The following is a 15632-nucleotide window of genomic DNA, read 5'->3' as shown; positions in this document are numbered from 1 at the left end:
CTAGCCTGATGTGAGGAGTTTAAGAGGGCACTATGTAACACTGTGGGTTTGTAGGATTTCCAGACAAAGACAAAGAAGAGTTTTTCTACCTAGATATATGGGAGGTGCAGACTCTGGGTCACATCTGTGGACTGTCCTGTGCAGCATTTATTTCTGCTCACATGATCCTAGACTTCTTTCTAGATTCATACGTATGTCATCAGGCGTGCAAGCCTTTAAAGAGTTGGAAGTGTGCCAAACATCCCTGCTTCTCTCATTAAGAACTGAGTCCTTTCATTTACTTCAGTGGTACTGGTATATTAAGCCTGGCAGGTCAGTCTTCTGTGAATGGCCAGTAACTGGCTGTGTTGTTAATTACAAAGCATATTTTGCCAAATGATTTCATCCAAAAAGGCATGCCAAACAACTGTTAATTCTCTGACCTCCTGCTATATATTTCTGTATGTTATTCAAGATGAACTCACTGGAAAGGAGTGTGGTGAGCCATGGCCATACTGTTAAAAAAAAAAAAACAAAAACCATGAGGCCTCAAAATGGGAATTAATGGAATTGGCCCTGCCAACAGGCTGAGATAAGATAACACCCAAGGAAACTGATGGATATTCTTGGCCCAAATATTATCAGGTGCAGATTTAGCTTCAAAGGTCAGAACTTTGGATGTAACTGTAGACCCTAATGGTCAAAGGTTTCATGGAGCCCATTCAGCTTAGCTAGCAAGCATAGACAATTATACTCTTGGCCAGATGACTTTTTTTCTTCATCATGTTTGAACCTATTTAGATTGTCTGCTCACTGATTAGGCTCACCAGTAAAAGCAGGATCCTTTTGTAATGCTGCTAATGTATTACAGGACTAGCACTTGCCTTACAGATAGATGAGGGTTTATTAAGCTTTGACTATGCAGCTGTAGAGTGCATAACATGGACTATGTATTATATTAGAGTGGGAGAGGGCACTTTTTTAATGCTCTTAGGTTGAAGGCCACTGCATTAGAGAATAATAATTTTAAGTGAAGCCACATTTCTAACAAGGGGCCAGATAATGAAGATAAATGAAATGTGCAGTCAGTCTCAGGGTTCATTTCAGCCATTAGTTATAATCTCTTCCACTATACCCTTTACTATGAAGCAAAATTGATTAATTTGCATGTATCTCCCCCCCCAAGCTTGCTGATAGAATGAACAAATAGAGAAATGGATGAGAGAGCAAAGATGAGAGGGGCTGAGACCTAGTAGACTTGGGGATACATAATCCCTAAACTGGAGAATCATGATAATATATCTGAGGGGCCAACATTAATCTTGACATGTAATCATTCTGAACAATGTTAAAAACAAAAAATTGTATAATATCATTAGTAAAAATTACTTGCAATGGAATGACTCAGAATAAATGTGACTTTCTCTTTAGCATGAAATAGAAATCTGTTGAACTGGTCTTAATATTCTCTCAGCCCACACAGATATAGGTCCCTTTAATTCCATATCCTCTTATCTATAAGTCTTGCATTTAATTTACTACAACTCTAGTTGATTTATAGCTCTACATAGCAAAAGTACACTCTTGATTAAAACAGTATTATTGTAGCTGATAGACCTTGAAAGCATTTTCCCCAGTCATTCTAATCGTTTTAAAACTGACCTGCAGAGTCCCTTGAACCTAGATTTGTAAATCTGCAGGGTTTTGCCCACTTGGCTATATTTCTAATGACTGATACACTCAGGGAAATATTGCCATTCTTTTCCTAGATGCTTTCTCTTTTTCCATCCTGAGTAGTTAAACTAAGGAAATTTTACTTTAGAGAATACAAATTCTCTATGTAACTCATCAGTATCTCATTGATAACTATAACAATAACTGATAACACAGGCCAGCAAAGCAATTTAAGGGAGAACATACTTCTTTTTGCAAAGAATTCTATGGGGCATATACTCCATTGTAGCAAGAAAAGCAAAGCTGCAGGAGGATGAGGTTAGCATCTCACATTGCATCAGCGCTTGGGAAGCAGGCAGATAAAGACCAAGAAATGTGGGGCCAAGCTATAAAACCGTATGTACCCTGCCTCCCATTACTTCTTCCTGTAAGGCCCCACCTTCTCAAGGTCACTGGTCAGAGACCAAGTGTTCATACACAGGAGTTGGTGATACTTTCCACATTTAACACCACAACAGCCTTCTTTTCAGTCAAGAGGACTTAGTTTGCAAAGTTGGCAACTTCCATACGCTGATGAGAATTGGTTGCTTTCCACAGAGCACCAATTTCCACTCTCCTGCTTTGATTTTTCAGTGTATCTATTTGTTGGCAGCCATGGTCCAAACATGATGAAAAAGTTATTGCTTAATGAGTACCAAAGAGAACATTAGTCCCATTCTTTGGATTCTGCTAGTTGAAAAATTAGTCACCCTAGTTTGGGCTTCCTAGCTTTGTGTCATATCTTTCTGACCTATTAAAACTATTGCTTCACACAAAGCATTTACTTTGAAATTACCATATTTATAGGAACTTTCAGTTGTTCAAATCATAAGAACCCAGAAAAGTGTTTTTTTTTTTAATTCAAAGTTGATGCCTGGGCCTTTTCACAATACAAAAGTAAATCAACAGTCTTGGTCACTAATTTTTATTTTGTTTAACATGTCCTTCATTTTGATCTCATGTAAACAGGATTCTCAACAAATTATATACCATACAATTAATCTTAGACTATTTTAATTACCGAATTACTAGGATTTAAAATCTCAGAGATTTCTATCAAAGAGAATTGTGTTCCTATAAAAAAGGATTCATATATCTAAACTATTCCTCCATCTGATTAATTATTTTTCTCCAATATGTAGGTTTGTTATACTTGCATAGTTGGTTAGTAGAGATTATCTGGTTTAGCTAGGGTAATAGTCACCATCAGGAGTTGATCCTTTTCCAAACCGTACTTGCTGAAACATAAGTTAACCCACAATTCTAATAAAGTTTTCATCCCCTTCCTCACCCCAAGACAGTTAAATATTGCTCAATGTGCAGACAAGAAACTCATCTCAGTTTTGACTAGACATCTTAATAACACCAAAATTATCTTCAATTTTAACATGACAGATTTTTGATAAATAGAGGTAAAGACTCAAAATTCACTCCTGTGAATGATAGAGCATAAATTATGTATGCTGTGTATTTTGAAGAAACAAATTATGAAGCATTTGATACTGTCACCACCGATCAGGAAGTTAGTATAGAGAAAGTATCAAATTTGTCATTGCCTCAGTGCTATGTCAGACATTGGGGTGATTGGGAGATGCCCTTCATCCTCGTTGGGAACTAGACACTCATATTTCCTCTCAGCTGTTCACAGTCACATCCCATGGGGTCTGAGAGGCCTTACTGTGGTGGTTTTTAAACAGCTGTCCTGGTTGTAATTTTAGCAAGAGGAGATTCATAAGAATATTGATATCGAATAGATAGAATAGCCACAGGGATACACTTTAATAAAATTAAAAAAAACTAATTGCTCAAAAGATGTGACAGGCTCAAGGGGTATCTGTATGAAGACAGGATGAAATCCATTTATCAGGGGACATTTCATACCCTGAAAACTAGAAAACTTGTGCCTGAGGGCAGAAATAGCAAAAGCAGTTCTCACTGACATGTTTCTCCTCTAAACCTTAACATGTATACACACACGGAAAGCATAAAAGGCTCTGTCTTCATTCATCTACTCTAAAAAGAAGCCTCTGTCCTGGGAATAGTGTATATCTGTCTTTACACTTGCCCTGCAGTATGTTAGACAGCCTTGTACACCTCTTGGGAACTCTTGATCCAAGGCAGCTAGAGGTACCGGAGAATGGAATAGGATAATTGTCCTTTTAAATTTTCATTTTGATTATCAGTGTTTTCAAAGAAGTTAAGAGTTTAGAATAATTTTTCTTCAGCTCTGTGCACTATTCTATGAGAGGAATGGACAGCTTCCTTTTGAGTATACACTAATTGAAGGGAAAGCACATTGGTTCTGCTTACAAATAAAAAACAAACCAAAAATATATTAGCAACATATCTTCTTACAGCCAATAGACTTTCCTTTTGGGTATCACCAAAAGTTTCATACTTTAAAATGCCACAGTGGTACCTCAGCTAGGATAATAAACTATAAAAATGCCTTGTCGGAGGCTAATTTGAAGTCTTTATTGCTGTTACATTGAAAGATACCATGCAGCATACATTCTGATTGTTTTCATTCCTGTTTAGGCTTTTCTTCTAAGCAGGGTCTCACTATGTAGTCTAAGCTACCCTGGAGCTCACTGTGTAACATGGGTTGGCCTCAAATATATGATCTCACCTGTCTTGCTTTCCATGTGCACCACCCCACCCAGCATATTTTTTTAGACTTATCAGACAGTGTTGGTTTGCCTACATGCGAGTTACGGTTTTAAAGGCACTAGAACTTGTGAGAGTCAGCCCAGGAAGTTTCAGGATACAATCTGAAGTTGTGAGCAGAAACATGGGTTTCTACTCTAGTTTCCTTATTCCAGGCTGGGAGTTGTGGCCATCAACTATCCTATTCTATGCAGATTGTTTGTGTTTCAGATTTCTAAACAAATAGCCTAGCATGTATTGGAAACATAACAAATATTTTTGCAGGCTCTATGGATAGCACACTAGCCTTCCAATCCAAAATCAAAGCCTTGGAAAACAGAAAATGAATATGTACTTCTAAAAACAAGGGGAAAGGATTGGGGACTTGGTCCAGTGGTAGAGTGCTTGTCTTAGCAAGTACAAGTCCCTGGGTTTGATCCTGAGCTCTGGAAAAAGTAAAAATAAAAGGAGGGGGAATTGCATTAAAAGTTAAATTATAACCTTTTCTTTCTGTTTCTATGAAGAAGTCTGTACTAATAAAACTGCCAATTTCTTTCAGGTGGGTGTGCATGGCATTAGAATAGAATTCATCAATGAAAAAGGATCAAAACGCACCGCCACCTACCTACCGGAGGTTGCAAAGGAGCAAGGTCATTGTTGTATTTTATTTCATATGATCTAGTGAAGATTTTAAACAAGCTGAAATGCAGTCACTGACCTTGCAGTTATGTCTGATAATTGATCAACATCAAATTATAAGAACTGACTCTTCCATCACCGCCACTGCAATGTCTGGCTCAAATTGGTCAATTACTCACATGGAATCTGCATCTTTGCAATGATTATCTGACAGCACACTCATAAGTGCATATTTTTAAAATGGCACAGACTTATAGAAGTTGGGGGTTTATTTTGGGCAACCATTTGTTATTACTCTGTAACACACTTTTCCATGCACCAGTGTGCGGTAATTATCGTGATGACATTAATAGACCTTAGGTTTAGAGACAGCCGTGTAGTTTGATGTCATTCATTGTCAGTATCACAATTCTTAAGTGATTGCCATAACTCATTCAGCTAATAGTGAAACTGTAAGCTTTCCATTAAGATGGGGAACGTTGTGAATACATGAAGTATTTTATGTTTAGTCTACACTTCATAATCAAAAATAATTCTCTTATTTCACAAATGTGCCACACATCTTTATGAACCAATATGGTGACACCAAACAACTTTGCTATAGTACTTTGTCCTTCCTAGCCACTACTAAATTCTAGTTTTACATTAGTTTAAATGAATGCTTTTTAAAAATTCTATAGCACTTATCTTTTCATAAGACATGTAAAATGTGCTTTTCCCATGTATGCTCATATAAACATGAGAGATATAACAACAGATTTTAATGTCTTAAACCTCAAATGAAAATGTTACTCTTTAAGGCAGTTATGTGAAGATTCATTTGGATTGCTTTAGAAAATGTGTTAATACTGCAGGATTATCAACTTCATAAAGATACTAGAATAGCATTCATATTAGAAACAATAAAATACCATTGAATATTTCACACAAATATAGATTATTGAGCATAGAAGATACCATTAAGACCAGCAATTACCATGAAATAGGGATTGGATCCCCAAACACTAGTGAGTTGACACAAGTCAGGTTTTATTTATCTAGGCTTTCCCTCCCTTTTGAAGGTATGACCATTAGAGAAAAGTACAGTGGTTATGATTTGTTACAGAGACATGACTTAGTGGTTTCTTAGACAGTTTAAGGGCATGTGGTGATGGACTTGATGATATACAAGGATAAAATCTTAGCTCTTATATGACTGTTTTTAGGAGCAAAGGAATTGATGGCATTTGGTGACAGGGATAGCTGACAAATGACAAAGTCATTTCTGTATTTAACCAAAGGTGTTTTTGTGACGTGTGCTTGACTGATATTTTATCTGATTTCATCTCCACAGGATGGGACCATATTCAGACCATAGACTCGTTACTGAGAAAAGGAGGATACAAAGCTCCAATTACTAACGAATTCAGAAAAACCATAAAGCTGACCAGGTACTGGAATGGCATTTTGTAACTAACCAGTACACTAACTAGTACACTTCTAAAGCTATGCCTATAACTTTGATTGTTCTTTAAAGACTCTCGAACTGCATTTGCTTCTCTTGTGTAAAATAGTGGAAACAAATGGCAGGGCCTACTGAGAGTGGATGCACTGGAAATGCTAGGCAGTAAAGACCGTATGATACATAAGCCCATCCTCTCCATCTTTGTCTTTGTCTGATTATTCGGGCTTTGTACAACAAGCCCCTGAGACTTTAAACTACCTTACTGGAGAAAAATACCAGAATTAGCTATTCACAAGCTTTTGACATCCCCTAGCAGAACCCCAGGATTCCAATAAGCAGTCCTAAAATGTAAATTTAACCTTAGAATTTTGGCAGTGATAGGAGTCTACTAGGAAAGCTTATCGAAAAACACAATTGAGCTGAACATGAATGCTAAATAAATGTCATCATGGAATAATAGGGATACTTTCTTAAGGAAAGTATTGAATGTTTTAGAAAAATGGAGTACTGTTTCCATTTATTTCAGCTCCAGAAAATTGCATTACATTCCCATAGTTTAAAAAAATGGATTGTTCTCAGCTCTGCACAGTTACAAATTTGAGAATGTCCCCATTTCTGTTCTCCTCAAGCTTATAGTTGGAGGAGAATGGAAGGGCATGAATAAAAATAATTACTACTGTAAGGCAGAATATTATGGATGTGTAGGATCATAATGCTGGAGAAGAGGAACTCCAGGAAATAAGGGTGTAACAGACAGCTTCAAAGTGGAGGTGGATTTAGGGCTGGGCTTGAAGAGTGAGTAGACTGTTTGACAGGTAGAAAGCAAGGGAGGAAAGGGATTCCCTGAAGATGTGCTGTGAATCAAAGCACGTAGGTGGTGCAGTACAAAGCCAGTTTTCAGAAATATAAAGCACGATGGTTTGGCTGGTCTTTCAGTGCACATAGGAAATGTCATTAAGGGAAAATGTAGTCTAGAAGGTGGATTGAACCAGACCATGTAAGGCTTGACATTCCAAGCTAAGCAATTTGGACCTGATTCTAAAGGCATTTAATGGCCATTATAGGTTTTATAAAATGTGCTCCAGGCCAGGTGTGGTGTGAGCCTTTAATCCCAGCATTCAGGAAGCAAAGTGAGGTGAATCACTATGATTTCAAAGCCAGCTTGGTCTACAGAGTGAATTCCAGGACTGTGTAGAGACCCTATCTAAAAAAAAAAAAAATGAACTTGGGTAGTCTAGGATTGGGACAGGTAAATGATGTAGGAACCACTGCTGTTGTCTAAAAAACTGTACAGCAGTGTAAACAAAATACAATGTGGGTTTTAACTGGAACTATGGCAGCAGGATATGGAGGCTAGGACAGATAGAAGCATAATGTGGAAGAAATTAAGTACTTGGCCATCATTTTGGGATAAGGAAAGCAAGGTAAAAGGATCAAAATCATCCCTTGGAAAATAATAAAGGGAGTCCAAGAGAAGAGTTAGGTTTATGTTTCAGTCCTGGATTTGAATTATGTCTGCTATAGAACTGTTTAACATGCTACTGAAAACATATATGTGTAAAGTTTGTGATACAGCTGATAGCCTGGAATAATCTGTGAGCAGGTCAAAGTCAAAGCTGTGAGGATCTCAGTGCACAGAGGAGGGCAGAGTGTAAAGTCTAAACTGCGAAGGTTGGAACCTAGGAAAATCCTGCAAGGCAGGAGTAGAAGCAACTGTCAAAGAGATAAGAAGCCATCTGAGAAGCAGGGACAGAACCAGGAAAAGGTGGAGGTGTATAATCCACGAGCCTACAGAGCAAGTGGTATGTGAGAGCATTGTGGAAAGTTCCAAAGAGAATCCTAAGGAGCCTCTGACAGCCATGAAAGGACAGTGGCAGAACCAAGGGACACTGAGCACCTTGGTTCTGAAGGGAGAAATTGTTCTTTCGGTCTTGAAAAGTTGGGTAATGGACAAATAACTAGATATAGGCAAAATAAGAGGGCTCCAGTACTGACATGTTGTAGCATAGCACAAACCCAAGATGTGTGGACAAAGAAAGGAAGATTTAAAGGGGGAAGAGATGGAAGGTCTCTGATTAAAGTAGCCCAGTAAATGAGATATATATATGATGGAGATAAAGACATGATGGTAAAAGACTGCCTCTTCCCTGTTCCTTGCTGATAGCAAAGTGGGTAAAAGGGACAGTGTCATTCCTGGAGCACTTTAAGGAGTAGGAAGGCAGAAAGTGCACTGGATTCCTGTGTTCTGATCTCAGCTTTGCTACTTACCAACTCTGTGACTTTGGGCAACTAATTGCTTCTCTCATGGCTTCTTGTTTCCCACTATGTAAAATCATCTCATAGGGCCCTTCTGGCTTTGATAATAGCATGTCATGTGTTTATTAATGTTAACTTTTCTCTTCCCCTACTCCCTTTCAGGTACCGTAGTGAAAAGATGACCTTGAGTTATGCTGAATACCTTGCTCATCGCCAGCATCATCATTTCCAAAATGGCATCGGGCATCCCCTTCCACCATACAACCATTATTCCTGACACTGAGCCGCACAACCAGTCACTGGGCCTCTCTGCAGACCTCTTCCCAGGAGACCCTACACCTTCTTGGTCTAGCTATCTCTTTTACTGTACCATTTTATGATGATAGTTTCCGTTGCCATGGTGAAGCTTCAACATTGTTAGTTAAGACCATCATGGTAACGGGTAGGACAATGGCATTTGTTAAGAAGATCCTGTTTTATTATTTTAGATCACTGATTTTTTTTTTTTGCAGCACCTTCAGCTTTTGGGGTTTTCTTTCCTTACAATATTAGGAATATTTTTTTGCTTTGCTATCTCAGACAGGTTTCTGTCTTTGTTCCTTTTTTCTTCCTCCTTCCTTCTTTTGACTGTGGATGGAAGAAAGTATGCAGTTTTTGAGGATTTATTAGGTTTGTCTTTAGTATTCTTCAGTAAGATAGTCATTTTTGATAGCTGAGTTGGGGATTAATTCATAACAAATTCAGGTATTTGTATATTACTCTTGAATTTGCTTAAAATTCTATTTGCTATGACAGTTTAGTATTTGGGTCAAGTACACATTTTTCCCATGGTTAAAATAAGTGAGCTTTAGATTAAGTAATGAACATTCAGAGGTCCATGATAGGGCTTGTCACAGAGAGCACGAAACTGTTTATGCCTTCTGTGCTGGTTATTGTAGAAGAGACTGCCTCATGTTATAGAACCAATTTACAACCTAAACACTGTTTTAGAAAAGCATAAGCTACCATTCAAATGGGCTGCAGAAATCATTTTGAAAGGCAGCGTATATTGGGAAGAGATCAGATGCAGAATTTAGTGCCTTTGAGAAGACTATAATTAAGTCAAATTAAGAGGGGTTTAAAAAGGCAATTTAGAGAAATATTCTTATAAAATTTTATTGTTTCTATAGAAGAAACAGCAGATTACACAAATTCCTTACTCCAAAGTATTTTTTTAGCTGAAAAAAATTATTTTGAGCAAATAACCAAAAAGACATTTGTCTATTTTGTATTAGTTTAAATTTGTTAGCTTTAGGTTTCAATGAGTCATAATTGGCCAGAGACAACTTTAGCTATTGCGACATGATAAAGATAATCTAGTGAAACAAAAACTCATATATACTATGATTTCAAATTTGTCTATCACAGAGAAAGTGCTGAGTTTCAGAGATACTACAAAGAGTTTGAATCTCTTTCTGCACTACAGCCTTTTGATAGAAACACATTTCTGTGTTGACAGATAATATGTTAGACCTGTAAAGATGACATTCAGATATGTTAATTAGAGCCCAGCTCATTTGCAGGGCTATTCTTCCCATGGCACAATCAAAGAGAACTTACTGATGTTAATGGGAAACCCTTATGTTTATCCCCAGAAAAACCCATGATGATTCTGGCAAAAGATGACCTTTGTTTTATGGTAGTATATATGTGTGTGTGTATATATATATATATATATATATATATATATATATATATACATATATATATGTATATATATATATTTGGGAAATATATAATTTTTTTCAAACAGGAAGTCATTAGAACAAGTGGTGAGTGAAATGCTGCAGAATGTATATTCTATAACTATGACATATTGCTGATTATTGTAATAGTCAAGCTTATACAATTAATTGCTGTGACAAGTGACAGACTGGTAGTTCAGAAAACCCTTCTCTAGTTTGTAATTGGCTGAATTCATTCTCCTTGCCATCAGGGCAAAGTACACAGCTTCAGTTTTTGATGAGAGTTCTTTGAAGTTTGGTATTTCTTCATCCACAGAATCCATTGTTGACGTAACCATTTTCAGTTATGATGCCTTAACTAAGAAGCCAATTGCTAGCCTGAAAGGCAGTCTCAATAGCCAGTTCCATTGAATACAGAGAAAACCTAAGCTGCTGAGCTTTACAATGGCTTCTAAGTCCTGTTGTTTCTACTTGGACACATTTTTGAGGTAGATTAATCTTTCAGTATAAAAGCAAGTGGCTACCTGACATTTTCTTGCCCTTATAGGGAAAGTGAGCACAAGCTGAATGGTATTGTCTGCTATAAAAAAGGAGGAGAGAGAGAGAGAGAGAGAGAGAGAGAGAGAGAGAGAGAGAGAGAGAGAGAGAGAGAGAGGGAAAGAAAGAGGGGAAAGGAAAGGAAAAGAAAGAGAAAGGGAAAGAGAAAAGTAAATGTAACATAGAAACTGAAGAGAGACAGACTAGACCAATATTGTTGTGAAGTCCAGCTAATCCGTCATCTCATCATTTCAAAGCTCCTCATCCTGGGTGAGCTTATGGCTAGTTTTTTGTTGTTGTTTTTACAGAAAAGATCATACATATATGCATGTATGTGTCCATATACTTACACATGCATACATGCATATGTGTATGTTTATGTATTTAACGGTGCTAATCAATCTTGAGCAGGTCACGTGACTGGTCATGCGGACTCTAAAATCATATCAGATTTTTTAAAAAATCCTTGATATATGCAGATATTATACAGACTTTCTTACCGGTGTAATAATGTTATACTGAAGAATAACCATCCTGCAGGCTTCAGAGGACGAGGTCAGCAATATTTCCCACCATGGCTTGGGGGAAAAGGATAGTTTTGTCTCCTTTTGTATTCAAGTTGATGCACAGTGCATTTTTTGTGTCTAAGTAGCTGTTGACTAAAAGACTTTGTAGTGTAAAGGGTATTATACAAACTATAATGGTGTGCTTCAAACAAACCAATGCTAGGCCCTTTCACTCTTGTTGTATATGACAAAGCTGTTACATATGTGGTTTGAAATAACTTTGAACATGTGGAAATATGTAGCATGTGTCATTAACTCAGACAAAGATTCTAATTGCACAAGTTGTGTTCTAGCCAGTTGTGGTTTATTTGTTCAGAAACACAAATGTGAATTGTACTCTTTATCACCAGAATATTGTATGAGTTCCGTGATCTTTAAACAGCTCAGAAGTAATACTTGAACTTCATTTGAGTAGCACAAAGTTTACAGAGCCCCCTTTTAAATGTTAATTAGTTCCAGTTAAGTTTTCCTTTCTTTTTCTTTTTTCCTTTTTTTCAATGCAACTGGGTATTTTCTTGGAAAACAATGTGTATTTTATTTTTGGTATGTAGCAAAAGGCTTCCACTTCTGGAAGGTTTTATTGTTCTTAAACAAGGTCAGCCAGGTACCAGATTCTAAAAGAACAATTGCCCCACCCCCCCTCAAGTGGCCTTCTAATTGCACGAATGTGTTACTACCCTCTCCAATCCCCCCATCCTGAGGAGGTCAGTGAAAGTGATGGAGGAAGTGCAAGGCTTGCTCTCCCCTCCCCCTACACCCTCCACCTCACCTAGGATGTCCTCTCCAATGCAAATGGTTCCATTGCACACACAGCACACCGGAAGTTTGTATACTGGCCTCTTTTCTTGTCTTCAAATGTGCAAGAATTTGAAACTGTCATCTGGAATAGGTTCCATCTCTTATGTGTGTTAGATCAAACCAAAGAAGCCCCCAGCCATGCCCAAATGCTGCTCCAAAAGCCTGCCTTCCAGTCCTTACAAAAACCTTGCAGGATTAAATGTGTTAACTTTTTTATTTTTGTACAGTTTCTAAGTGATTTTTTGCTAGTGACGTTAAACTGAATTAAGTTTATTTGAGGAGTGTGAGCACCTCCTCCATTTAAATAAACTGGTGACTTTCCTTTTATTTTTTACAAGTGGAAACCCATTGTGTGCCTCTCGATTTAAGGGTTTCTGATTACATTATTCTTAAGACCAGCATTGATCCTTTATATACAAAGATATGTTTTCCTTGTTTTTTATTACTGTTTCAGAAGAAAATGAACCTTTTATTTTGCTCCAGACCCAGTAACTGCGCTGGTACTTAGACGCACTGAGAAAAACAAAACAAACAAACAAGAAATACTTTTGTAAGCACCTCTGACCACTTTTGTATATCAAAGTTGATTACTTTTCAGATATTTGGATCTAGTTTCTAAGTTATTTTAGTGTTTTATATGTTTCCCAAAATTCCTTTGAATCAGTCACCAGCATAAAGAGTTTTTGGTGATGCAATGGTGAGACTTGTAACAAGCAAAAAGCTACCTGGAGTAGCTCTCCCCTCCCTTTTTAGTAACCTGGTGTTTGGATTACAGTGAGACATCATGGATTATCTAAAACCCCTTAATTATAACCAGGTCCTCCCTCCTTCCACACTGAATTGCTTACTAGTTTGAAGAAGTTATTGGAAGTGGGCATTTTATATGATGTGTATGGCTTTAAAATATTAAAAATGAACAAAAAAAGACAAAAATATGAAAAGGTTTATGTGGGTCTGTAAGGTATGGCTGTGGAAAGACATTGTAGTAGTTTTGACACTATTGTTATTACCTTTAAAATCATTTACCCAATAAAATGTTAAAACTGAATCTTTGTTTTAGATTTATTTATTTAATCTGCCTCATGGTAGGATTCTAGGCTCAATGATATGTCTATGTTTAAAAGACAGGGTCGTCTGGGGCTCAGGCTGGTCTTGGTAGTCAAGGGTGATCATTCATAGCTGATGATGGACGTTGATAAACCATAGAGAAAACACCTGAGTAAGTGCAAACCTTTTCTTTTAACATCAAGCAAGCCTTGCCTTTTTTCAGAGTACAGGTTGGAACTTGAAAGTATTATTAATATGATGGCCACCCAAGGGCTGTACATAGTGGACAGCTACACATTGAGACTGAAGACTGTGTGCTTTGCCAGTTCCAGAGTGGTACTTGTGACTTTTCTGGTGACTTCCAGCTTGGGGAAAATATTTGGGCTTAGGGTTAGGGCAACTGATGCTGTGACTTTCAAGAGCCAGATAAAATCTTGCATCAAGAAAGGAAGCACTTGCAGTGTGGATCCCTGGCAGCTTCTTCTATATCTATTCTCTATGGGAAGGCTAGCAACCAGACTGTGGACATGCCTCTGGCTCTTTATCAGTCATTTGCTGTCATACTTCAGCCTTAGTTGTTACTTGAATATAAACAGTACAATTGCCCCCAAAGCCTTAGTACCATGTGAATTTCATAACATGTGCTTATGTCAATCATGGTAGCTAAAAATAAGAATCTCAGACCCTAAAGGACTATTGTGGTTTGGGCTAGTACACCATTAAGGCAGTCATCATCTGCTTGTGGTTTATTCATTTTCATCATTTATACTTAATGAGACATTAGGATTGCCTAATCATCTAGACCATATTGATAGTTTCAGGTAGAATGAAGTAATATAACAGGCTCACAACATTCTTTTCATAGCATCAATGGTGAACTCAATGGTCCGGACTAACCACATTGCAACTCCCTCAATTCTTCCTCAAGTTTCAGTATTCCATCTTTAGATTTCATGTCCCACTGGGCATCTTCTAAATAGTTCCACCTCTTCAGAAGGCAAGTATGGCCTTGTAGGCTGAGGCACGTTCTCTCTGGTCATGGGACAACATCACCACCAAGGGACTCTGCCAATATGAGGTAGAGCTGCCAGTCAGAGCTGATGAACAACAGACTGCCTACTCACCATGGCTCCCCCTGCTTTCTTTGACTCTCCCTTTGTGAGTTGAAACCTGTGTGAGTTTGGATTATTGAATTCTTGATAACTGCCCATCTGTGTTTGCCTGGGCTTTTCAGTTTCAAGAGAGAAAGCTAGATATCTGGGAGACTACAGCTAAGAAAAGCTCTTGTTACACTGTTGGTGGTGGTGGTGGTTGTTGTTTGGCAACTGTATTGAAAGACACCATCTCCATACCTGAAGCCCCCCAAGTGTGATGGAAGAAATCTCTGAAGAAATGGAGGAATTATGTTAAGTACTATTTAGAAGCTAGACTAATTTTGCGATGAGGCTTGGATACCATCTCATTAAAATGACCATTTTAAGAGTGGAGATTCGGTTACAAATTTCTTGCCTAACGAGTGTGAGGCCCTGGGTTGAATTTCTTGCACCACCAAGAAAAATGACTCTGTGACAGTATACAGATTCCTTATCTGTGGGAAAACATACCAAGTCTTTGAATGGATGCCTGAAACCTGACAGTAGAAAACCCCAGTATATACTATTTTGCCTATAACTGCCTATAATATAGCATAATCTATAAATTAGGCACAATAATAACTCAGAATAGGTGCATTAACATGCTGTAATACAATTGCCAGCTTCAGTACTCTTTGTGACCATTATTAAGTAAAATAAGGCTTCTGTGAACCCAAACACTGCAGTAGTGCAGTTTTCAATCTGATTGTGAGACAACTGTTAAGTGGCTAACAGGTAGGTACAGAAGATGCAGTAGACAAAGGAATAGCTCACACCCTGAACAAGATAGTGCCATGGTGTCAGATTTCTTCATACTGCCCCTAACACAATCCAACTGGAAACACAAATACTTGTTTATTGCTGGAAACTTCCATTTAATATTGTCAGACTATGGTTGCCTGTATGTATGTGAAATCACAGGTAATTGGAAGCCCCATAATGTTCAGTGGGTACTGTTTATCTCCAAGCCTTTAAGTAGGAGTGCTGCTCAGAGAACTGTGAGAGGACAGACATATGCTTGATTGTAAACAGGTGTGGACCTGCAGTTGCAAATTTTCATCCTGGCCGCTGATTACTTATTTACACTGAGGGTAATAGAAGACTGTCTACATTTTATGCTCATCAACTGCCCTGGCATCCTTGAGCGCTC

General features: G+C 37.8%; 1 protein-coding gene across 2 annotated transcripts in view; it reads left to right on the top strand.

Moving 5' to 3' along the window:
- Ammecr1 (Alport syndrome, mental retardation, midface hypoplasia and elliptocytosis chromosomal region gene 1) overlaps positions 1 to 10335 on the top strand; it is a 101472-nt gene extending 91137 nt beyond the window's left edge. For both annotated transcript variants that reach the window (XM_028767480.1, XM_028767479.1), the window contains 3 exons: positions 4898 to 4988; positions 6311 to 6407; positions 8840 to 10335. In XM_028767480.1, coding sequence (XP_028623313.1) covers positions 4898 to 4988; positions 6311 to 6407; positions 8840 to 8954 — 303 coding nt within the window. In that variant the 3' untranslated portion in view covers positions 8955 to 10335. The remainder of the gene's footprint in view (positions 1 to 4897; positions 4989 to 6310; positions 6408 to 8839) is intronic.
- The last annotated feature ends 5297 nt before the right edge of the window (positions 10336 to 15632 follow it).

The sequence above is a fragment of the Grammomys surdaster genome, unplaced genomic scaffold, assembly GCF_004785775.1.
Source record: "Grammomys surdaster isolate TR1022 unplaced genomic scaffold, NIH_TR_1.0 173, whole genome shotgun sequence".
Taxonomy (NCBI): domain Eukaryota; kingdom Metazoa; phylum Chordata; class Mammalia; order Rodentia; family Muridae; genus Grammomys; species Grammomys surdaster.
Note: the sequence above shows the minus strand (reverse complement) of the source record. Positions and strands in the feature narration are given on the sequence as shown.